Source organism: Alosa pseudoharengus, unplaced genomic scaffold, assembly GCF_046254945.1.
Source record: "Alosa pseudoharengus isolate Yale_2024_CS ecotype anadromous, Long Island Sound unplaced genomic scaffold, YU_APseudo_1.1 YU_APseudo_1.1_scf_6, whole genome shotgun sequence".
Taxonomy (NCBI): Eukaryota; Metazoa; Chordata; class Actinopteri; order Clupeiformes; family Clupeidae; genus Alosa; species Alosa pseudoharengus.
This window is the reverse complement of record NW_027468848.1, coordinates 30,752,429-30,775,151: the sequence shown is the minus strand read 5'-3', so window position 1 is coordinate 30,775,151 and position 22,723 is coordinate 30,752,429. Positions and strand designations below refer to the sequence as shown.

The 22,723-nt window shown below is 41.8% G+C and overlaps 2 protein-coding genes across 3 annotated transcripts; one reads left to right on the top strand and one right to left on the bottom strand.

Annotated features, from left to right (window-relative positions):
- Nucleotides 1-1,106: 1,106 nt before the first annotated feature.
- On the bottom strand, nucleotides 1,107-13,728 carry mob1ba (MOB kinase activator 1Ba). Its single transcript, XM_076269912.1, has 6 exons — nucleotides 13,572-13,728; nucleotides 8,727-8,893; nucleotides 6,065-6,158; nucleotides 4,121-4,254; nucleotides 3,464-3,627; nucleotides 1,107-2,904 (listed from the first exon to the last, which is right to left on the bottom strand). The coding sequence occupies exons 1-6, from the start codon at nucleotides 13,583-13,585 to the stop codon at nucleotides 2,827-2,829; spliced, it is 651 nt and encodes a 216-aa protein (XP_076126027.1). The 5' UTR covers nucleotides 13,586-13,728; the 3' UTR covers nucleotides 1,107-2,826.
- A 501-nt stretch (nucleotides 13,729-14,229) lies between these two features.
- Nucleotides 14,230-22,552, top strand: grsf1 (G-rich RNA sequence binding factor 1). Of its 2 annotated transcripts, none has more exons than XM_076271166.1 (10): nucleotides 14,230-14,662; nucleotides 14,906-15,053; nucleotides 15,187-15,342; nucleotides 15,593-15,724; nucleotides 15,850-15,988; nucleotides 21,160-21,323; nucleotides 21,477-21,571; nucleotides 21,893-22,028; nucleotides 22,209-22,259; nucleotides 22,386-22,552. In XM_076271166.1, the coding sequence occupies exons 1-9, from the start codon at nucleotides 14,423-14,425 to the stop codon at nucleotides 22,256-22,258; spliced, it is 1,260 nt and encodes a 419-aa protein (XP_076127281.1). In that variant the 5' UTR covers nucleotides 14,230-14,422; the 3' UTR covers nucleotide 22,259; nucleotides 22,386-22,552. The 2 variants fall into 2 exon arrangements, with proteins under 2 accessions (XP_076127281.1, XP_076127280.1); XM_076271165.1 differs by having other exon boundaries at nucleotides 22,382-22,552.
- Nucleotides 22,553-22,723: the final 171 nt, after the last annotated feature.

Sequence of the window (22,723 nt, the reverse complement as noted above, 5' to 3'; positions counted from 1 at the left end):
GCAGTTCAAATAATATGGTAAGCACAATACAACTTCTCCTTTCAACATTTCAAGAAACCAAGCAACCAACAAATCTGAAACCAAGATAATAGCCTCTCCTATTAGATGCACTGCAACCAATGTCTACAAAAGTTCACTCTTTTTGAGTTTTTGCCTTGACTGTAAACTCTTAGTCCTAATCAAAACTACAACAGACAATTATATAGGCCAGCACTCCACTCTGTTTTAATACAATGACTTATAGGGGTTTCTAACCAACTAGCAGTCAAGAACAGCAAACAAAGTCCTTTTAGGCAAGTCCCTCCACTTGGCAGCCATATTGCAATGCTTTTTGGGCACTTATCAGGCATCTATTTCGGCAAAAATGCGTGTGTGCAAGGCTTCACGACACCAACCTTGCTCCAGCGGCGAGATCACAACACATGATTGGCACGATGTGGTGGTGGTAGTGTAGTGGTTAAGGAGCTGGGTTAGCGTGCAGTAACCTGAAAATTATGGGTTCAATTCCCGGCTTCCACCGTTTTGCCCTTGAGCAACACACTTAACCCCAAGGTGCTCCGGGGACAATGTAATCCCTTGTAATATAGCTGACATGGCTAGGGCGAATGGTTGGTAAGCCAGGGGTGAACGTGATAGGAGGTTAAGGGCTCAGAGGTCACCAGCGCCGTGGTCATCTGCCTGGGCCGCTGGATGCATTTGGCTTGTGGGTGTCTGAACTGGTAATTGATCTCAGTGGAGCCTCCAACAGATGGCAGCCTGTGTGAGTGTGAGGCTATGCCCTTCCACAGGGCTGGACCAGTCACTGAGGCTCCCATCTGAAGCAGTAGTCTGTGATGTGTGTTTGTGTGTGTGTGTGAGAGAGAGAGAGAGAATGAGTAGCCTACTTCTAGTAAGTAAGTACTTCCCTAAATGTAGGATGAGGTAGGTGTACTGATGACTGCCTTGAATGAATTGGGCTCCCATACCCCAGGTAAATATAATGGACTAACATCCATAAAAACTAACATGTAAAAAGGCAAAGATGAATGAACTGCATGAATTCAATTGCACTCTAGCTGAAGTGAATTTTTGAGGATACAATTTCATATAAAAGACAAAATGCAAAATAGTTTTAGTGAAATCTCCAAACAAATAATTTTATTATCTTATAAACAGCATTCAATAAGGTACCACAAAGTCCCGTATCTTAGATTTCCACTGCATTTGTGTACATTGTTTACAACTTTATAAAAATGCATCAAGAGGTTTCCAAAGAATTTTCAGGACACTGACAGGTTTTTAAAGTCCCCCCCCCATATTTCTTTTACTCTCATCACTGTATCACATTCATTAAAGCGATAACATTCAATGAGGATTGAAACCAAATGGAAGAAACTAATGAAACCTATAAGCCTCTTAAACATGGTACGGGGGAAAATATCCAAAACACCAAACAGAAGAAGGATTCATAGATATTTTGTTGATGGAAGAGGTAGCTGTACAGGGACACTTCACCTCTTAAAATACTAATTCAAAGTGCAAACGACAACAAAATAAAACATTGACAATACCAAGCAAATATAACAAATTTTTAGACTTTGTTTTAATATCCTCTAAACTTCATCAAATATGCCTTCTTTATGCACATTATATATATATATATATAAAGTATATACAGAAATGTGATTAAAAATAGTATGTCTTTTTTACTTTTTTCAAACCCAATGAAGTACATCTGTCTGGTGGTTACAAAACCGCTGTGTATACAGATCAAAGTCTCTGATCAATCAGACCATATAAAATTATATTTCTCTGAATTGGACTGTACGTGTGAGCAGAGCAGCCAAAGACTAAAAAATAGCCTTCTCTTGCCATGTCTGTCGACATTAGAGAAATCCAAGTGGCCTATTTTGGAGTTAGCTGCACCACCGTCTAAAATCGAAAGAAAATGGGCTATCAAAAATGCCAGCAAAAGAAGTAAAAAAAAAAACATATTGCATAGTAAGCTTACGACGTCCTACCCCACCAACCAAAAACTTTATCAAGCGAGTTCGTAACAAACATTTCCCTCACTACATTCATAAGTATATATCCATTAATTTTACTTAACAAGGTGATGTTAGACAGATGTAGGCAAATACAGGTAGCAGAAATAGAGTGCTGCCACCCAGCAGCTGATGATGAGATTAGTAATGATGGTGGTGAAACTGATTGGTTGTCAGCTGTGCTCTTCTTATGTAGTGGCCTTTGACCTATACTGCAATTCTAATAAAATGCAATAAGGCTTTTAAGACTGTTCTTGTTTTTGTTTCTGACATTTTGTGAACTTTGCATGATGTACTGTATGTACGTATGGATGTATGTATCATGTTTGCAGTTTGTGTGCAGTTATCAACATGTATTAAATGAGACCAGTACTGATAGTACTGGAAAGGAATTCTGGTTGCGTTCACCATCATCTTGTGATGACTTCAAGCAAAACTATTACAATTTTCCAACAGATACTATTAGGCACTTACAACTTTGTTGTATGTTTGAAAGCACATTTTTGAAGGGGAGCACAAAATAGAAGTACCCTTTTCCTATGTCGGGTCCCGTAGAGCAAAGGACAGGAAATTAGACAGACAACACAAACAAGTGAAGCAGACAAGAGTTCCGTGTTAAAATGGTTTGCCCTCCCTCTGTCATTCTGGGAGACATCCTACTACATGATGGTGATGGCAAGGTCATATGGATGGTGTGAAACCATGTTGGACAGTTTGTCATCAAAGGGTAGAAATAATGAGCGATGACAAAAGGATGAGAGCATGTGGACAGCGTGTCGACGCGTAGCAGTGTGAAGTCATTTTATCGGTCCTTGGATGTGAGCTTTTCGATCAGTTCTTGAAGAGGAGCCAGTTCCTTTCTGTCAATCAGGTTGAACTCCTGGAAGACAAAAACAGATACATACATTCCCACAGTAAATATATATATATATATATATATAAAAAAATGAGTGTTACGAAAAACTTAGGGTTATGGTTATGCATAGGGTTATGCAAAATTATGTTAAAAGTGCAGTCAGTGATTGTTCGGGATTTCAAACCCATAAAATTTTTTGTCACATTCAGCAATCATCTCTTCACAATCTGCTAGATGCCCATCCTGTGAGCACACTATTAAAAAAACCTGGTCTCTGTAGGCAGCCCAGGCTCCACAAACTAGAGACAAAGTCGGGTCAGCCTGTCCCCCAAACAAAAATGAAACCCTGTGTGGAGTTTCTCTGGGAATACTGAAGGGAGGGGTGAGCTCTGGTGTGTTTCGTTTGGTCCTTAGTTAAAATATAATGTACTTTGTTTTGGACAAAAGTGTCTGCTAATAATTTTAAATATAAACATAAACATAAACAAACATTCTGACTTCCTGTACAATTGCTGACTGCACCTTTAATGTTAAAGGTGCGTGTGTGTGTCCAAGTAGACAACACATGGCGGTGTGGCCTCACCTGGACAAAGAAAATAAAGTGCTTGAACGAAGTGTTGAGGTGGGCCTCCTCCTGGAGCTGGATGACCGAGTCAAAGTGCTGGTGGTAGATGTGGGCGTAGACCCGGAACAGGCGCTTCAGGATGGTCTTGGCCACCGACATGAAGTTCTTGGGGAAGGGCACTCCTGCAGAGGGCACAGGGCAATGCACAGATGGGCCAACATACACATAAGAGCACTGGGGCGGGAGGGTGGCACCATTACCATTGCGAGTACCATTTATTAGCTACGCAAATAAGTAAGTAAGTAAATGTTTATTTTAATAGCACTTTTTCCATGCACAAAGTGCTGTACACACAGAAAGAGTGGGAAGCCTCTCCTATATTACACTAAATTAGTCTAGACTACACTACTTGTAACAGTAAAGTGATCTATGACGGACTGCCACTGTACACACCAAAGAGGAATACAGCACAGACATGACTGCAACATGTCTGTGGAAAAGTAATAAAACCTTTATTACAACTAATTAAAACTCCAAAGGGGCTGTATGTGATCTGTTTGTCTGGTAACTTCTTCTAGGAGCCAAGAGCTGAACACAGTGAGGGGAAGCAAGAGAGCATTATCTACACATGCCTTAAGGACACAAGACACATGTAGCATGAGAAGATATGCATACCTATCTTGGAGGGGAACAGAGTCTCATCGTCGAGCTGGTCCTGGACCCAGGTCATCAGGTAGTCGATGTACTTGGGTGCGGAACACTTGATAGGCTTCTTAATGTTGGTTCCATCGGCCCAATGGTACTCATACCTGATGGACAATGACAGAAGAAATATCTTAAAGATGTCCATAGACCCTTTCAATCTGTTTCCAGAGGGTTTCCGATTGAAGTTAAAGGACAGGTTCGGTATTTTACACTTAAAGCCCTGTTTTCAGATAGTTTATGATTAAATAGAATGTTTAAGATTGAAATTTGGACACATGCTGCTGTCCTGAGAATTTTCGGTTTCTGTGGTAGCGCCCCCCCTCCTCCAGAACGATGTATAGGTGCACTGGAACAATCCTTCCTAAAACGCATTAAACTTTCGTTTACAAAGACGTGAAACTCACCGAGTGGTCAGGGGTGTTCGCTGATATGCTCACACAAAAATCGCTGCAAAAGACGCTTTCCAACAGGTTATTACCATGTTGTAAAACTGTGGAGCTATTTTTCCAAACGCCTCACACCCGTACATTCTTCCGTTGAGAGCTTGAATAATAGACACTCCAGCCCAGTTGGTGGCGATAATGCACCATACACAGTCTTGCCAATTACAAGCAAACCACTGGCATTTCATTGAATACACAGAAGAAGCAGAAGATCGCTGTCTTGAAGTATTTTGCAACAGACAGCTAAAAATGAGGCGATTTTATGCAGTTCCGAATTGCGGGAAAATTCGTGGCAAAAAAAGTTGTCACAGACTTCCTTTCAACGATCCAGAAAGGCTAAAGTTGTGGCTGGAATTTCTGGGGTTGGATGTGAGCACACCTGTTGAGAATCTGCAGAAAGCTGATCACCGTGTCTGCATTTTACTGAACGTCGCTGGAGGTCAAAAGAAATCGCCCAAAAAGCTATTTCGCCTGAGAAATACAGCGGTTCCCACATTACCTCCTGGGACGACAGAGTTGGAAGAACTTATTTGTTATGTCCATAACCTGTCATGTTCACATCATAAGCCTAACACTAACCCTAGCCTACATGAATAATTTGGCTACATGATTTTGTACGTTTACAATTTTTTTGGCTGTGGAACTTTCATGATGAAAACGTAATGATTCACGTAGGCTATCATTCACATTGTGCAAGTTCCAAGACATTTTAGCATTAGCTATGGTTGGACGTGACAATAATTTGGATAGCGTAGTAGCCTACGATACCACGACTGCATAAGACTACAGAAAGAAAACAAACAACCCCATATCCGTTTCCGGCAGCGGAGTAATACCGTACCTCACAGCACATCCAATACAAGTCAATGGAGTTGGACAAAAACTATGATAAAACCTGTTGGAAAGAATCTTTTGCAGCGATTTTTGTGTGAGCATATCAGTGAACACCCCTGACCACTCGGTGAGTTTCACGTCTTTGTAAACGAAAGTTTAATGCGTTTTAGGAAGGATTGTTCCAGTGCACCTATGCATCGTTCTGGAGGAGGGGGGGCGCTACCACAGAAACCGAAAATTCTCAGGACAGCAACATGTGTCCAAATTTCAATCTTAAACGTTCTATTTAATCATAAACTATCTGAAAACAGGGCTTTAAGTGTAAAATACCGAACCTGTCCTTTAATTGAAATTGAAATGTTCAAAACCAACGCAGATACTGTGAAATTAAATTTAGTTTGTTTGTCCCCCAGTTACCAGAAATGGCTTAGGAACGCACATGTTTGTTTATGCAGTTGAGAGGGTCTATACATGGCTGAGACACGTCCGTGCCTGAGTTTATTCCAAGAGCTGCCGCTGGCTGCATTTCTACTTTGATGTCCATGTCCGGCAGAGGCTATTAGTGAGACAGGTAGCGAGACAGACAGTAGAGGTTGAGGTGGGGAATGAAGACATTGGGGGTCCAGTAGAGACTTACTTGGGGCCTGCAGACATGAGAGGACAGCTGTCCTCAGTGCAAAAGTCAGTGATGGTCCCATACAGCATGTTGATCTGATTGAAGAAGTCCACAGCTAAACAGCGATGGGAGAAAAAAAACAGAAAGAGTGAGGAGAAAGAGATCAAGGTCAATGAGACAAAACTCTTGGGCTTGGTGTGTGAAATTACCTGGTCTACAGATTAGAATACAAACATATAACAAAACCAAGGCTCTTCAATGTGTAATCTAAAATTCTAAATATTAAAGGAACCATATGTAAGAAATGTATTTAATGTTCATTTCATGTTCATTTCAAATACTTATATCACTGACAACAGTAGTCCGGCCAGGATATTGTCATTTAAAAAGTGAAGTTGCAGCCCTCAACTGATGTTGATGTTGTGTTTTGTCATCCAGGTTGGCAACCTCGAGTCAGGGGGGAGGGGGAGGGGACACACCGCTCTACAGTAATTTGAAAGTTATTGCAGTACCAGTTTTGGCCACAATCTTACATATGGTTCCTTTAATATCAATATACCTGACTAACTAGCTTACGGTATGTCTCATCGTTTGACTGACTACACTGCACCTGACCTTGTGCTTCGTGCCTGGAATACCTCTCCATCCGTCACACAGACCTGAGGGGCTAAATACTGTTGGATAACTGGAACAAGCTAGTGATGGTGAGCCCCACGGCTCAGTCTGCTTGTCATTTGTAATGGACAGAAATACCGCCTCATCTCCTGTGAGCTCAGCAGGAGAAGCATTTCCTCTGGAATGTCACAATATGCTTGTCTGAATGCTAGCAGATACACATGTGGCACTTGTACAACCATGAAAAGTTTGGAGAGGCAAAAATATGGCACAATTTCAGTAAAGGGTCATTTCTCACCAGATGCAACAATAAAAACTTCTAAAAATGATCTAATGTCAAAAACACGTTTCTCACATATGAATGTATACATGTATTAAAAATCTGCACCCATTAAACTTTGTTATAGTGTATTTGTAATGCTTGTTTACATTTTCTTTGTTTATTGTGTGTTTGTGTGTGTGTGTGTGTGTGTGTGTGTGTGTGTGTGTGTATATTTTATTCATGTAATATAGCTTTGTGTGTGTGTGTGTGTGTGTGTGTGTGTGTGTGTGTGTGTGTGTGTGTGTACACTCGTCTAGTCATGGGGAACATGCCCTGCAGGCGCAGCATTTTTGCACCAGGAACATTTGTAGTGAAGAAATAAGACCTGGTTGTTCAGCATGCAGCACCTAGCGAGAACACTGATGGTGGTGATGTGTGTTCAGGCTTGACTGAGTTCAAGTAAATAAAGCAAGCGGAGGAAAAGCTCGGCCGTCAGCACCACACTGAGGAGCGCAATCGAGAGCCAAGTCCCACACAGCAGACAGATGAAGGATGGGGTTAACAAATGTAGCACTTGGAAAAAAGAAAAACCAGGGCAGGAAGAGTGTCTACGTGGAGATTTCATTTTTTTTTTTTGCCGTTTACGCAACAGAAGCCCACAGTAAGTGTTAACTGCTGAGTGGCTAAATAAACAAATAAGCAGTGGCATCTTGTTACAATAGTGCAGTTCTAAAGAGGGTCATTGACACACGCACGCACCATGCTACTCTGCTACTACTCTTACTTACTGCTAATGCTAACTCTAATCCTGTTACTGATCCTACAGCTGCTACTACTACTATTACAACAACTGTTACAACAACGTGTGTGTCTGTAGTTAGGAACATCTACTGTATTAAGCTAAATCCCCAGTCAACCCACACACTACTTCATCAGCACTCCTGGTTCTTTGTTTCTCTGGCTCAGAGCCGAAGCAGCACAGTATTTTTCTTCTTTAATGACCCGGAGTAATTAGATGCAACTCAACACCTCAGCAAATGCTCCACCACCACCGCGGCTGTCTGCTGCAGGGGCTGGGCCACTTGTCCTGCGGAGAATGCAGTGTGTGCACAGACACACACACACACAGAGCCAGATCTCACACATACGCACACACACACACAGAGCCATATCTCACACACACACAGAGCCATATCTCTTCTACTGTATAAATAGCAGAGTGGCCATACTGATGCCTGGAGGAAAGTGGAGATACACAAAAGGTTGTGGCTGCAGCCTGAATGCTTGTCAGAACGCAGTATGTCGTTCCATACATATGAGCAAAAGGGCACTAGAACTAATGCGGACTGGATATTGATTTTTTGGAGGGGGGGGGGGGGGGGGGGGGGTAGGAAGTGGTGGTGACAGAGCAGTCTGGGTGCCCAGTGCTGATCCGTTCCTAGATATCCCTTGTGTCTGGGAAATAGCAGCCAGAGGGGTCTAGACTGTTTCATCGATGAAACATAAAAAAAAAATACAGATCCATGCTTCCACAATGGCTGAGCGGATGCTGCTGAAGTCATTCATTGACCAGATGAGACACATGCTTCTTACAGTGAGAGAAAGAGAGAGACAAAGGCGGAGAAAAAGAAAGAAAGAAATTGAGTGACAGATAGCCAGAGAAGTAAGAGACCACATGATGTGTAGCGATGGAGACGAAGGCCAAAAGACTCAGTGGCAGACCAGACAACTGTCCGTCAGAGAGCCCCTTTATGAAGTAGTAAAGAGCTAATAGCTTATGGCTAAGACTGGCCGTGGGTTACTTACTGTTGACAGCCACCCACTCGTTCAGGTCCTCCCCGTCAGGCAGCATGACCGCCATGCGCAGGTTCCCGCTGCCCAGCGTGGCCTCGGCGTGCTTCAGCAGCTCATACTGGTGCGAGCCCTCCGGAATGTTCTTCTTCGGCTTGAAGGTCTTTGACGACCGGCTTCCGCTGCGGGGCAAAGAACAGACAGACACGGGGATATGAAGTAAGGCAGAGTGGAAGTAGGACACTAGACTATATAGGCCTGCGCCATGGGCTACATGAATAAATACAATGGCATATACACAAATCGAGGGCGCAAGGCATACAGAAAGACATATCAAAGGAGAGTGGGGGAGGGAGGGAGGGAGGGAGGGGGAGAGTGGGGGAGGGAGGGAGGGAGGGAGAGAGAGAGAGAGACTTCTCATTGGAAGACATAATTCTGAAAAGAAAGAGTTGCCCCTCAAAGGTGCCCTTCAAACACAGAGGCCAGGCTAGTCCTGTCTGTGAGATACAATAGACAGTCACACACAGCCACATGAGGAGTAATGCAATCAAATGTCACTGGAGGGGCAGCTAACTCGATTACATGCTGTCGTGACTCTGATTTGGCCTTACCACAGGAGGACCACAGTGTGAAACTGACTTCACTGTTGTTCATACGCAACTTGGGCGTAACCTAACCTAGACTTTAATTTCTCTTGGCCGCCTCACACTCACACACACACACACCTTAGGGTTTTCTGTACCAACACAACACACCTTCTAAAAATGAACTGTGCACACTTGTGCACGCATGTATGTACACACGCACGCACACACGTGTACACACATTCTCCCACACACACATTCTCTCTCACACATACACATTCATTCACATTTACACACACACACACACATTGAACAGACATGCCCTGTCCAGGAGCACACACAGGCAAACTCTACTGTATCTGCCTAGCCAGCCACAGCAGGCGTATACCGCAGATAAAAACACAATCAGCTGCTGGTCAAACATAGTCAGCTGTCCAATAAAGGCACCAGTGTTCTATGACTGAACCAGAAAGAGAAATACCTGTGAATGGAGGCAATACATGTGGCTTGAAACCCGAAAAGCCTGATGCTCCTGTACCTCGTGGGATATAGACGTAAACATCACCAGAATCATGCTCCTTCATTTCCAAGAGCATGACTACACCTGATGACATATGGCTTAAGCTGGGCAGATACTGAACGTCATTTTCTTTCAGTCGCTTACGACATGGCAACTCACACTACCTGTTTCAATCGAACTTGATTGCTGTGCTCACAGCACGTTCGACTGCTCACACTGCAAGACATAATACAAATTTCTGGTGTGGCTGAAATCCAGTCGGATCGGACTGGAGCTGGAAAGTTCATTGTCATGTCTTCTAATCGGGCATTGGGAGCCTGCTGACAAACTGGACAGGAATTTGCTCCAAGTCAAAAGTCTGTGCGAGCCGACTGACTCAGGGCTACAATCTCGTCAAAATCGCACAGTGTCTGCTTGGCATTTATGCTCATCACTACTGCATGACAGAGACATCTGCCAAATGTAATGACTGCAAAAGACATTCTAACTGAATTAACAGTGACATCAAAGGGGAGTGGGCTGCATCTTTTTCAGCCTGGTGTTGTTAACATGACTCAGATACTTAATGACAGCAGAAGAACAATGTCATAGAAGACATGAAGGTTGATCTAAGATGAATGATTGAGTACAGAGTAAAGGCGTGCCCTGCAGCAGCGTTTAATCAACTCGGCATCAACCATTCACAAGTCCTAACAAGACTGGAGATTCAAATTTCCAAGTCTCTCATTTGAAAACGGGATTGGACTGGATGAAGTATAGGGCTTATGCGTTTCCTGACAACCATCATTGTTATTCATCTGTGGAAGGTTAAGACCTACAGAGAGGTTTGCTCGAGCAGCACCAAGACTCAGACTGGTGCTTCAAAGGAGCTTTTGAAGTTAAAGTTGCCTGTTCATATAGGAGAGCGCATGGTAAACGTGATGCTGTGCATGGGGCTGCATGTAGGCCTACGTGGTCAAAGAGGAAATGTGTAGGCCTAGTTTTTGACATATCGTGACTCCTTTTGCGCAACACTTTGTGTGTGTGTGTTGTGTGTGTGCACACAAACCACGGGGCGCCAGACACAAGCTGGGTCTGTCGGCAGACCAAAGGGGCCCAACAAACAACGCGGCAGTGTACGCATGGCACAAATATGCAATCAGGCGTATGGCGGACACCATGGGACGATGCACCCACCACACACATTTTCTGTGTCTCACTCTCTCTCACACACACACACACACACACACACACACACACACACACACACACACACACACACACACACACACACACACACACACACACACACACACACACACACACACACACACACACACACACACACACACACACACACGGTACTGAGGCCATGCTGTGACAGTAGGTCAGCGCTCTTTGGCTTTTCAGCACTGATCATGAGCAATGCAGTAGGGTAAATTGGGAGGCATCCTATGTGTGCCTCCGGATTATGGTCCATGCATTTGACCACTAGGACCAAAGCTGTAACTGAATTTACAGTGCTCAGGGCTAGTAAATAAAACCACTCGTCTGATGGCAAAAAGACGGTGTACACAGGACACTGCTTCGCAGGGAGCAAAATAATCTCAGTGATGTATCTGTGAACTACATAGCCAATATCTTGTGACAAGAACTTGATTCAAAGCCAAAGTGCTGACAAATCAACCTCAAGCAACCACTGGAACCAAAAAGGCAGACATACACGATTCACAACAGAGGCCATAAAAGCAGAAGAAACCAAAAGAAGGAAGAAAGTGAGATAAATCTGTCAGCATAAAGGTCATGTCTATGAAGCAATGACTTCTTCCCCCTTCCCATGACATGAAGGGATGAAGAGGCCCTGACAACCCCAATCAAATGTATATCATACATAAATTAATACCTATACAAATGAATATATAAATGAATACCTTTTATTTTTCCCCTTTTCATGGTCATGTTCTCAAAGCACACTAGCCTGTAGTGGTTGCTCCCTCCACCACTGGAGTCATCCAGAGACCAGGCTTATTGTTTGACCGTCCGTTCTGCTTGACCTCTCCTCCTGCTACCATCATGATCTTCAGCAAATATTTCAACATCCTAAATGACTTCTACACCAACTACGTCCTCCTAACTCCTTTGCATATAACTCTGCTGTGTGCATCGAGATCAAATCAGTGTTCGAGCTGCTGAACAACCTTTATTAAACACTCAACCTTGTATACCATGACACATAAGCATGAGCCAGACTTCACCTAACCTCAGGACTCTGTGGTCTCATGTCCCATGTGATCATATTGCCAATGGCCATGCTTTTCTCAAGAGGCCCTTCACTGTGATGTGCATGTCAGGTGAATCTAAAACGAGCCTCCTTCACAATGTACAAGACCCAATTCATGCCAAACAAAAGCATGTTCAATACACAGAAAAAAAGCTATGTTACAAACACATACACACACACACCCAAACAGCAAACCCATAAAAAAAAAGTCACGAGTTGCTGGGGGGAAAAGTCCCACAGTGTTTCTATAACAGAATCAACTGAAAGACTTTCATTCAGGGAAATGGAAAGATTAATGTAACTTCATTACCAACCAACACAACAACCTCTATCTGTGCAAATGAATAAGGGAGCGAGAAGGAATGAACACTATGCAGAGACATGCTATTACCTGCTAGCCCTGATAATCACTCAACGAGTGATGAGTGCAATTTGCACGCTGGTACTTCTCATATTTTCCTTCCTCTGCACAAGTTGTCCCAGTGTCTTGGCTAAATTTCAAGGCAACTTCCCCTACTTAAGTAAATCAGCCATCTATTGCTGTTAGCAATTGTTTGTTGTGAACAGAGACTGCTGTGGTCATCAGTATTTTCCAGAGAAAATGTGACTATAATAAGTGAGATAGCCTATAGAGGTAACATACAAAAGTATAAGGATTGTAATTTAAGCAAATGTAATGAAAGTTTTTTCTCTCTTCTTAACATTAAAAGCAAGAGTGACCTGATGCAAGTAGAAATGGATCGGATCTTCAACCACATGAGATGTATTGTAGAAGACTATGTTGACAAAATTCGGGCGTGTGCCGAGTTTAGTGATAAGAACTGAAAGGAGCGTAACGTCATATCCACAATGGAGGACCATGATCCTAAGGGTTTTTAAAACGAATGACCACATAAACGCGTCTAATATTAATCTGCGTATGGAACAACGGCAATTTGTTATAAATACTGTATTCTAGATCAGAGGAGAGTCTTTAGTGCAAGTATAGGCTACGAAGCGAGTGACCTCGCTAGACAAATCCCCGACGCTTTTCCATGAAGTTGTCTGTGAATGAAGGCTAAGAAGAATAATCGATAACGACGAAATAACTTTAGACTATTGCCCAGTCACAACAATGCTGTAGGGTAAAACAGTTTGTTGGTCATTTTTTTCTGTCATGTAAAAACTCACTGAACCAAAGGTTCAATGTGTTGACAGACAAGAGGATGGCGAACTCTATTCTAGTTCGAATGTGACCATTTCAATACCACACTCGTGAGACGAATACAATGGACAGCTCAATTATCTAAATCACTCCCCAATCAGATCAAAAACACAGTTCGTCCGAGGATCAACACAAGGCTAAGCAGCTGCTCCAATTCCTAGCTAGGTTAATGTTAGCTTACTGCTTTACTTGGCAACTAGGGGCTAACCTTACACCAGCTGCTAAGCTAACTGGATCAGACACAAAGACTGTGCTTCAGCATGGGCATTAGAAATACAGAAAATGTACTTACAATAAAAAACTCATTTTTCCTTGAGACTGTAGTTCTTCCTCAGTACCAGACACCTGTCAGTTCTCTCCAAGACTAGACCAGTCAAAACAGGGGTTTCCCCGTCAAATGTTAGTCCTCAGAGCAGTTCTGTGACTACTCCTCTCCTCTAGTCCCTTCGCGTCGCTGTGCAGACAAACTTCTCCTTCCCCTTCCAAAGTCTCGATGCGCTGCAACTGTCGCGAGACTAAGTACAGCTGCATGGAAAAAAGTTACATTTGACTATTATGTTTAATTAGAGCCATTTGATAATAAGGCTACTTTTACAGTAAATCGTCCACTTACAGTGCTAAATTATAGGCCATATTCATTATACATTTTCACTATCTATTTTTAGAGTAAACACACAAATACATTCTAACTTGTCAAATAGCCATGTTTATTATAGTAAACGTTGAGAGGACTAATTCAAATTCAAAGTTGCTTTATTAGCATGACTGTAGCCTATGAGAAGAGAACAGTGTTGCCAAAACAATGTTTACAGTGACAGCATATGTGCACTCTTCTCTAACTACTGTCCGTTAGTCTGCCTAAGCACTAGATGGCGATATTTGACAAAACGTTGCAAACATAGTTTTGACTTTTCCCTTGTTCTTCACTTTGTCAGCCGAATGACCTCTGACTTACAAGAACCAACATGCCGGGTTGTGTTGGGTTGTGAACGGTTGTGAACGAGAAACAGGTCAGCACAAGGATTAATAACACGCAGCACACGGTTCACCAGACACCAAAAGTTTATAGTATATTCGGAAGCTAACGATATGAAATAATTTCAAGGAAGGACTACAGGAAAATTTACATTAAAGCTGTCTGTCATGTCTGGGTACTGCAGGACTGTGTTGATATCAACTCTGTGTCGTTCTCTCGGTGGAATTCGGCAACCATGCACCAAGATATTTCATCAAAACAAACCTTCTCAAACTCAAGCTCTGTGGTTTTTATTTGACCGACATGATCGTCCACGGTATCATCACTGGTCTACCAGTCAATCGCATACATTTCTTCTGAACGTCAAGTCAACGTGGACGTCATGTCGGAGTATCCAGTCATCCGAGGTAATGAATCGATAGAGTTGACGTAACCTAACCTAGTTTAGAAACCAGATGTAAATCATAAACAGCGCACAGTTTAAGTAATACATGCTGCATATTCATCATCGACTTCAGCCCTCCAGTGTGTGCGGTGTGTTTGTAGATTGTTCTCTGTATTCTCATTGAGGTTTCTCATGCAACATGTTCTGCTTATTTGGTCAGCTAAGTAACCTGCATTGTCCTGTTGAACTGTCTAATACTATTTAGGCAGGTGTTCCATTCAAGGAGGAAGAGTACCCACCTCTACCAGAGTATAATGCAAACGCACAGCCCGGGACAAAGGATGTTTTCATAGTCCGTATCAAGGGCTTGCCCTGGTCCTGCAAAAAAGAGGATTTATTGGAATTTTTCTCTGGTAGGTGAAGCTCACCCAGTATCTAGTTAAGATTAATGTCCCCCATCAACCATCCATACACTAATGTTTATGGTTTGCCTGCCATCTTATTAACAAACATATGTGTTTGTTGTTTTGTCTTGTCTTGCCACAGAGTGCAGGATTCGTGAAGGAGCAAAAGGAATTCATTTCATGCATCTCAAAGATGGGAGACCGAATGGACAAGCTTTCATGGAGATGGAGACTGAGGAGGATGTCAGCAAGGCTTTGGAGAGACACAGGCAGTACCTAGGACCTCGCTACATCGAGGGTTTGTATTATTGACCGTGCTAATGCTAGATGGAAAGTCCAAACTCATCAATCAAGCTCTCTCTCTCTCTCTCTCTCTCTCTCAAGCCATGGATTTTTTTTTTAATTACAAGTGTTCTCGTTTTCCAGAGACTTTCATTCAATGTTAACTGAAGATGGACAACTGTATTAAGGAATCTTGTGGTGTCATTACGTCTAACTCGCTAACGTGGTAACATGACTGGTATTCTGAGCACCTGAGTGTTTTGCAGTGTTTGAAGTGACAGAACAAGACGCAGAGGCCATACTGCAGGGGGACAGTCCGCTGTCGGATGACGGAGTGGTCCGTCTTAGAGGCCTACCTTTCAGCTGTACAGAGAAGGACATCATCCAGTTCTTTTCAGGTCCGTTAAATTTTATCATGTACTTTACTTGAATCATCATACCTTACTGTTACAAAGTGTAATTTTGTACATTATGTATGTACCTCACTTAATTGTAACCATCTATCTTTTTGTCTTGTCCTCAGGATTGGACATTGTAGAGAATGGGGTGACCCTAGTATCAAACGCCAGAGGGCAGAGCAACGGGCAAGCCTACGTTCAGTTTGCCTCCCAGGAGATGGCTGCGAAGGCACTGGAAAGAGACAAGGAAGTGATAGGACACAGGTGGGTCATTATGTATTATGTTTTGTTATTCCATTAAAAAACAGTCCCACTATGACAAAATACTATGATTTGTTAGCCTGGGTGCCAGCCGAACTTAGTCCCGCCCACAACATTTGAGGTCGGGAAGTTCGGTCTGGCATTGCTCCATTGTGGAGCTACTATGCTCGTCCTAGATCTGGCGGACTAATCAAATCAGGCTTTATGATGATGGACAGGTGAGCAACAGCGCCTCGTCTATCACGTCATCTGAGCACGCTTAGATTAGGCCTATGTTTGCAACAAAATGGCTGTGGCTAGAAGGAGACATGGCTTTTAAGACCCCATATGGAAAATGCATATTATTTAATGAGGTTTTATCACTGAAAACGATTATTTCTGAAAACTTTGGCCAAAGTTGAGATGTGGGAAAACTCATGGTTTCACTTTCATCAAGGGAAAACAGCATGTTGCATTGTGACATGTTGTTCCCTCGTTCGTTTGAACTCTCTGATTGACCACCTGTTCGAGGGATTTGCGACAGCCTTTCCCAGCTGTTTATAAGATGTTTGTAGCATATCAGTGTTCAACAGAATTATTTTTAAAAACGGAGGGGATATATTGATTGGTTAGGTCTATCCAATTGAGTGCAGAGGCATCCCCCCCCCCCCCCCCCCATATCGGTTGAAACACCGCATAATTACGTCCCAATGGAGCAGTATCAGACTCATATTCTGACTAGAATTGAGTATGGCTACGTTAAGCTAATGATTTGTCACTTGACCAGAAAGAAATACAGTTGCACCAAGTATGTTGATACTCTTCCACAAAGAAAAAAACTTAATTTTTCTCTGAAATAATTTGAAACTGACAAAAATAACCGATATTCATCATTGTTTATTCCATTTCTAATTAAAATCAGTATTTATATTTTGAATAATAAAAAAATTGAAAATGGCTTGGACAAAAATTATCTAATTGTACCTTTATCTAATTGAGTGTCACACAACCTAGAGGCAGTCACTGCCATCAAATGTTTTCTGTGGCTCTGAATGACACTTCTGAATCTGTCGACATGTAGTTTTGCCCACTGTTCCTGGGCAAATTGCTCCAGCTTTCTCAGGTCTGAGAATGCCTTCCGTAGATTGCATGTTTCAGCTTTTTCCATAGATGTTCAATGGGAATCAGGTTTGGACTCATTGAAAGTCACTTCAGAATAGTTAACGGTTTGTTCCTTAGTCATTCGTGGGTGCTTTTAGCTGTGTGTTTTGGGTCATTGTGCTGTTGGAGGATCCATGGCCTGTGACTGAGCTTTCTGATAGTGGGCTGCATGTTTCGCTCAAGGATGCAGTTTATATTGTGCCTTGCAAAGCACCCTGGGCCAGACTTTGCAAAGCAGCGCCAAAACATAACCAAGCCGCCTCCATTTTTCAAAATAGGTATTGTGATCCTTTCTTGGACACCTTCATTTTCTCATCTGTGAAGAGCTGATTTGCCAAAAAGCTCCAGATTTGTCATCACTCCAATGTGGAATCCTTCAAGGAGTGGAATCCTTCAAGGGGCTCACTGTTTTCTGAAAAAGTGACTGATGGTGTGATCAGACGTTGATGTACAGTGACCTTGGAGTTCACCTTGGAAGTTTTCTTTGGCTCTGTGTCTTACAATTTGCACTATCCTTCTGTTTAGTCTGGGTTCAATTTCCTCTTGTGAACACATCCAGCCTGGTTGACTACAGTTCCATGCACCTTGGACGTTAACAATATGTGCAACTGTAGTCACTGGAACATCATACTGCTTGTTCTGATGGCCTTTACCTTCAACATGCTTGTGTTTAATCATGCTTTCTGATGTCCTCAGGCAACTCTTTCCTTTGAGATCTCTGCTCCATGTTGATTTTGGTGCACACAATGATACCAATGACAGGGTTCCCGCGGATCCTTAAAAAGTCTTAAATACAACTTTCGGTTTTTAAGGCCTAAAAAAGTCTTAAATGGTCTGGAATGTCTTGAATTTTCGAAAAGGAGGTATTACATTTGTGTAGGGCAGGCTATGGGACCGCCAGCGAGTGCCAGAGAGTGAAATGTCTCCACCCGGTTTCGTGTATTTTTTAAACACAACTGTATATAAGTGACTATAAGGCTACTGGAGGAAGTGTAGTGGTTGCAGAGTGAAGATGTTTTTCACGGGTGTCATTAAAGGTGTGAAAACGGTAAGAATATGTAAAAATATGCCTGACGTTATCATGGTTCGAGGCTTGAGAGATAAGCAGGTAGCCGTGAGAGGGAGAAAGTTAGCGATAGCCATACGTTCCGATTTAGGCCGGACATACGGATTTTAAAATCCCTGTCCGGCGCAGCCTCAAGCCGGACGCTCATTTCTCCTCCTTTTTGGAGTTGCGTTGGGCTTAGAATCTTATTTGCTCGGATGCAGCATCGTTTCACAAACTATGGACACGAAGACTGCTGGTCAAATTGTGCGCGGACAGGTGCTTCTGTCACAATTTGAGGTGCTTCTGTTCTGCGCAATTTATGAAGGAACCTCGGACCGACAGGGAAAAAAGCAAACGTTTTCGCAATCAGGAGGAAATACTCGTGAAGTAGATCTGTTTGCATCTCTCCCGCGTGTGTTACTTAGCCTGGCTAGCGCCACTACTGGCCTAGCCTAAGTAAATATCTGTCTATAGCCTACCTATAATATCTATCTGCAGCTTGCTTGCCAGCCATTCCCAGTACTTCGCAAAAGTTGTGAAATAAAACCACTTTTTTGTCGGCGTCTAGGCTACATAAAATGTAGGCTACATAAAAAAAACGCAAAATACGTGCGTGCTTGAGATGAAACCAGCAGTTTTTCAGCAGGATCATGAGGAGGACCTGTCTCTTAATTGGGTGGTTTCACTTTTCCCATACATTTTTTTAAAACAAGTCAATGGTTTTACAATGTTTCAGTCCAGCTTTGGTTGGTTTTACGGAAACTTATTGCTGCCACACTAAAATAAATAAAAAGGCTTAGTATTATGTAATTACGTGAAAAGTTTCTTGTTATAACAATATCTTTTTCATGTTTTAACAAAATATTTATCACGTTATTACATGAAATTATCACGTTATTTCATGATACTGATATTTTCACGTTATAACGTGAAAATTTCATGTTATTTCAAGATATGATATTTTTACATTTTAACAAGTTATTTATCACGTTATTACATGAAATGATCACGTTATTTCATGATACTGATATGATACTGATATTTTCACCCTTCCCCACAGCCTTAGAAATGACAGTGATGACCTGACATGCAGGCTACCGAGCCAGAGCGGTCTATACATTCACCCACATTGCGTGAAGATTTGCATATTTATCAAAGCCCTTTCTCCCTCTTGCGTCAAGTTAGCGAAAGTTTTATTTATTGTGTGGATAAGAAGATAAAGCAGAACTATCAGGCTGTGTGAGCCATATATATATACAGTCTATGGTGTGAGCAGGCTATCCTGCACAGAACCTCTCTATCAGCCTCCTTTTCAGCAGCTCTCTGCCGATACACACACATCCCTCTTCGCTGCTCTTCAGTCAGCTGAGAATTGACCACACACACAGCCTACACACTCATACACACATGCACAAAAACAAACACTCATCAAGCAGCACTGTAATAGCAATCAGGGTGCAAGTTCATAGACACGACTAGTTATCATTTATGCCAGCCATGAGCTCTCATGGCCTTGTTTCGTTTAGTTTCGTTATTTTGAAATAACGTGATAATTTCATGTAAAAACGTGATAAATATCTTGTAAAAACGTGAAAAAATCATATCTTGAAATAACATGATATTTTCATGTTATAACGTGAAAATATCATTATCATGAAATAACGTGATAATTTCATGTAATAACGTGATACATATCTTGTTAAAACGTGAAAAAGATATTGTTATAACAAGAAACTTTTCACGTAATTACATAATACTGAGCCTTTTTATTTATTTTAATGTGGCAGCAATAAGCTTCCGTAGGTTTAAATACAACTGGTGTGCAAAATTTGAAGTAGTGGATCAACTTTGATTTGCTGTGCTGCATATGGGACAATAGATGCACATAGTAAATTATATAAAGTAAGCCTATTAAAATATTTAAATAGCTTAGTCTACCTTTTAAAAAAATATTGAAGGGTATCCAGTCCAGTACATATGTTTGGCAAGTAGCCTAGGCTACTACAGATACAGGTGAAGAACAGTCAGTCTCAACCAGTAGCACAACCAGATATGTACAGCCAGCTTCAAAAGAAGCACCCAGACCCTAAAATTGGGCATTTGTAGCTACAATTATTGTCTTTTGCCAAAATATATTTGGTAGCTTCTGTAGACATCCAAAATAGGGTGGGTGTTCAAATTAGTAGAAAAAAAAACTATTGCACAAAACAGTTTTAAGTTGTCGTATGTATCTTTTTTGCCGTGGTATAGTCTTCATTTTTACATTTAGATGTCTTAAAAAGGTCTTAAAAGTCTTTTAAATTTGGACTTAGAAAATGTGCAGATACCCTGCAATGACTATTTTCCTTTATTTAAAGGGAAACTTGGCAACTATTTCAACGTAACAAACCCGTTTAGAAATCATTTGGATGGTTAAATGACCCGATCCGGTGAAAATGGTGACTTTCCCCGCTGCCCCTAGCGTCCCCAGGCGGAAAACCAACCTTGCAACATTGAGACTACCGTCCCAGAAAGGGAAGTGAGAAACAAGAAACTCGTTTTAAATCGTGTTTCTTACCTTGTAACATCCCCATTGTTCTTCTGAACTTATGCTAACCGTTTCGCTAGCTTGTAAGCAAATCCATGTGCTTTATCGTTACCTTTTTCCACAGTTTGAAATAGCATAATGCACAATTTCTCCAGCAGAGGGGGAAATATAGATAATCCTGGCAAGTTTCCCTTTAAATAGGCTGAATGACTGAATACAAGATCAAATATATATGTGATAATAATTAAGTGACAGTTAGTTTGAAACTTCACCTTAAGCAAATAATTTATCATCGTACCAATAAAGCTGTCTGAGCCATTTTAGAATGTTGTTAAATAAACAACAAATGATATCTTTTCAAACTCTCTCTGCTTTACTCTATTAAATAGAAGGCATCCTTAAAGTTGAGTTCACTTGTGTTTCATCATAGGTAAACTTGTTCTCTCACCTTGTGTTTAGGTATGTTGAGATATTCCCCAGCTGTAAAAGCGAGATTGTATCGCAGTATCGCCGGAAAACCCAGGAGGCACCCGCTGTCCCCCTGAGCAGAATCCCCATTCCAAACAGAGGCACACTCACACCTTCAGCCTCGGAGACAGCTGGAGGCCAGCGGCTCAGAGCAGGTGAGGTGATCATGTGGCGCACTTACCTGCCTAATGTCTTTAGTTTTTTTCATTGACCATGACAACTCATTTGGAGATCAGCATAATGGAGATTTGTAATCATCATAACATGCTATAACATTTTCTCGTGTAAAATGTTTTTCTTTTCCACAGGAAGATCTGCTGCAAGCCAAGTCTTTGCAGCTTCCATTCACTTTGTGCACCTGAGAGGGCTGCCATTTGGAGCTACGGCAGAGGACATTGTCGAAGTAATTTTTGTAACATTCATAACATTGACTTCAAGCAAATACTCTTAGGCTAAAAGACTTGCTGTACAGTGAATGTAACAATTTACCTATGTAGGGAATTTTTTATTCGCTAAATATGACTATTGTACATTGGGAAGAAGTCCATATTTGTGTAATCTAACTACACCTTGGGTGTACAGTAGATATCAAAACCTTAATAACACTAGCATTTACTGACACAGCCCAAATCTGCATAGAGCAGTAGCATTTCTTTACAGACACGGCATTCATGTGCAGTGGTTAGGTTCAAACGGTCTTTGTGAATTGTATTGTGTCTCGTAGTTCTTCGCTCCACTGAGGGTGGCTAGGATCATGATGGAGTATCACTCAGACGGCCAGGCAAGCGGAGAGGCAGAGGTGCACTTCAGAAGCCACGAGGATGCAGTGGCTGCCATGTCCAAAGACAAGGAGTATTTACGTAAGACCATTATAGGCTTTGTCAAAGTTGTTTTTTTTTCAAGTCATTTGTGGTCGATGTTAATAGAACATGCAGGACTGAACAGCAGTCATAATATGTACCGCTATGCAGTACATTTAGCGACATCTGCTGAACATGTGTTACGAAGCATGACTGGAACCTTGTTTTCTTTCTGCACAGAGAACCGATATATTGAGTTATTCCTGAACTCAAAAGGGGGACAGTCATGAGGTCTGTGCATTTTTGAAACACAGTAAAAGATGATATTAATTATGTTTTTTGAACAATTTATGATGTCAGTGCATTATGGATTTGTTGTGAACTTTTACACATGTGTGTTTTGCTTTCCATAGGTAGAAGTCACCATCTCCTAGAATATCGATACAACCCAGCTGCCATATTTATTGGACAATGTGCTTAGCATGACTAGCATAACACAATAAACCACATCCCTTTCCTGTGTTACAGTTGGTGTCTTGGAATGTATAACCATCATGTGTTCATAATAAATTATTACTGAGGTACTTGTGGAATGTTACCAGTTGGAATCATCAGCATTAGGATTTTGCTAATTTACTTTTAAGTTCACATCTCTGAAGCTGAAGCTACTTGCTGGAGGAACTGCTATACAATTTGATTAGTTGTTCATTAAAGAATTTATTGCAAAATGTATGAATTCATCCAACTTGCTTTCA

Bases quoted from the DNA above. Each gene is read 5' to 3' on its own strand.
- mob1ba (XM_076269912.1), bottom strand. The intron at 4,255-6,064 runs GTAAGTCTCTAC...ATTGTCCATCAG, and splicing joins CTCATGTCTGCAGGCCCCAA to GTATGAGTACCATTGGGCCG. The intron at 2,905-3,463 runs GTGAGGCCACAC...TTTGTCTTCCAG, and splicing joins ACTTTATTTTCTTTGTCCAG to GAGTTCAACCTGATTGACAG.
- grsf1 (XM_076271166.1), top strand. From the start codon at position 14,423: ATGTCTGGGTACTGCAGGACTGTGTTGATATCAACTCTGTGTCGTTCT. The intron at 15,054-15,186 runs GTAGGTGAAGCT...GTCTTGCCACAG, and splicing joins TTTATTGGAATTTTTCTCTG to AGTGCAGGATTCGTGAAGGA. The intron at 15,989-21,159 runs GTGGGTCATTAT...CCTTGTGTTTAG, and splicing joins AAGGAAGTGATAGGACACAG to GTATGTTGAGATATTCCCCA.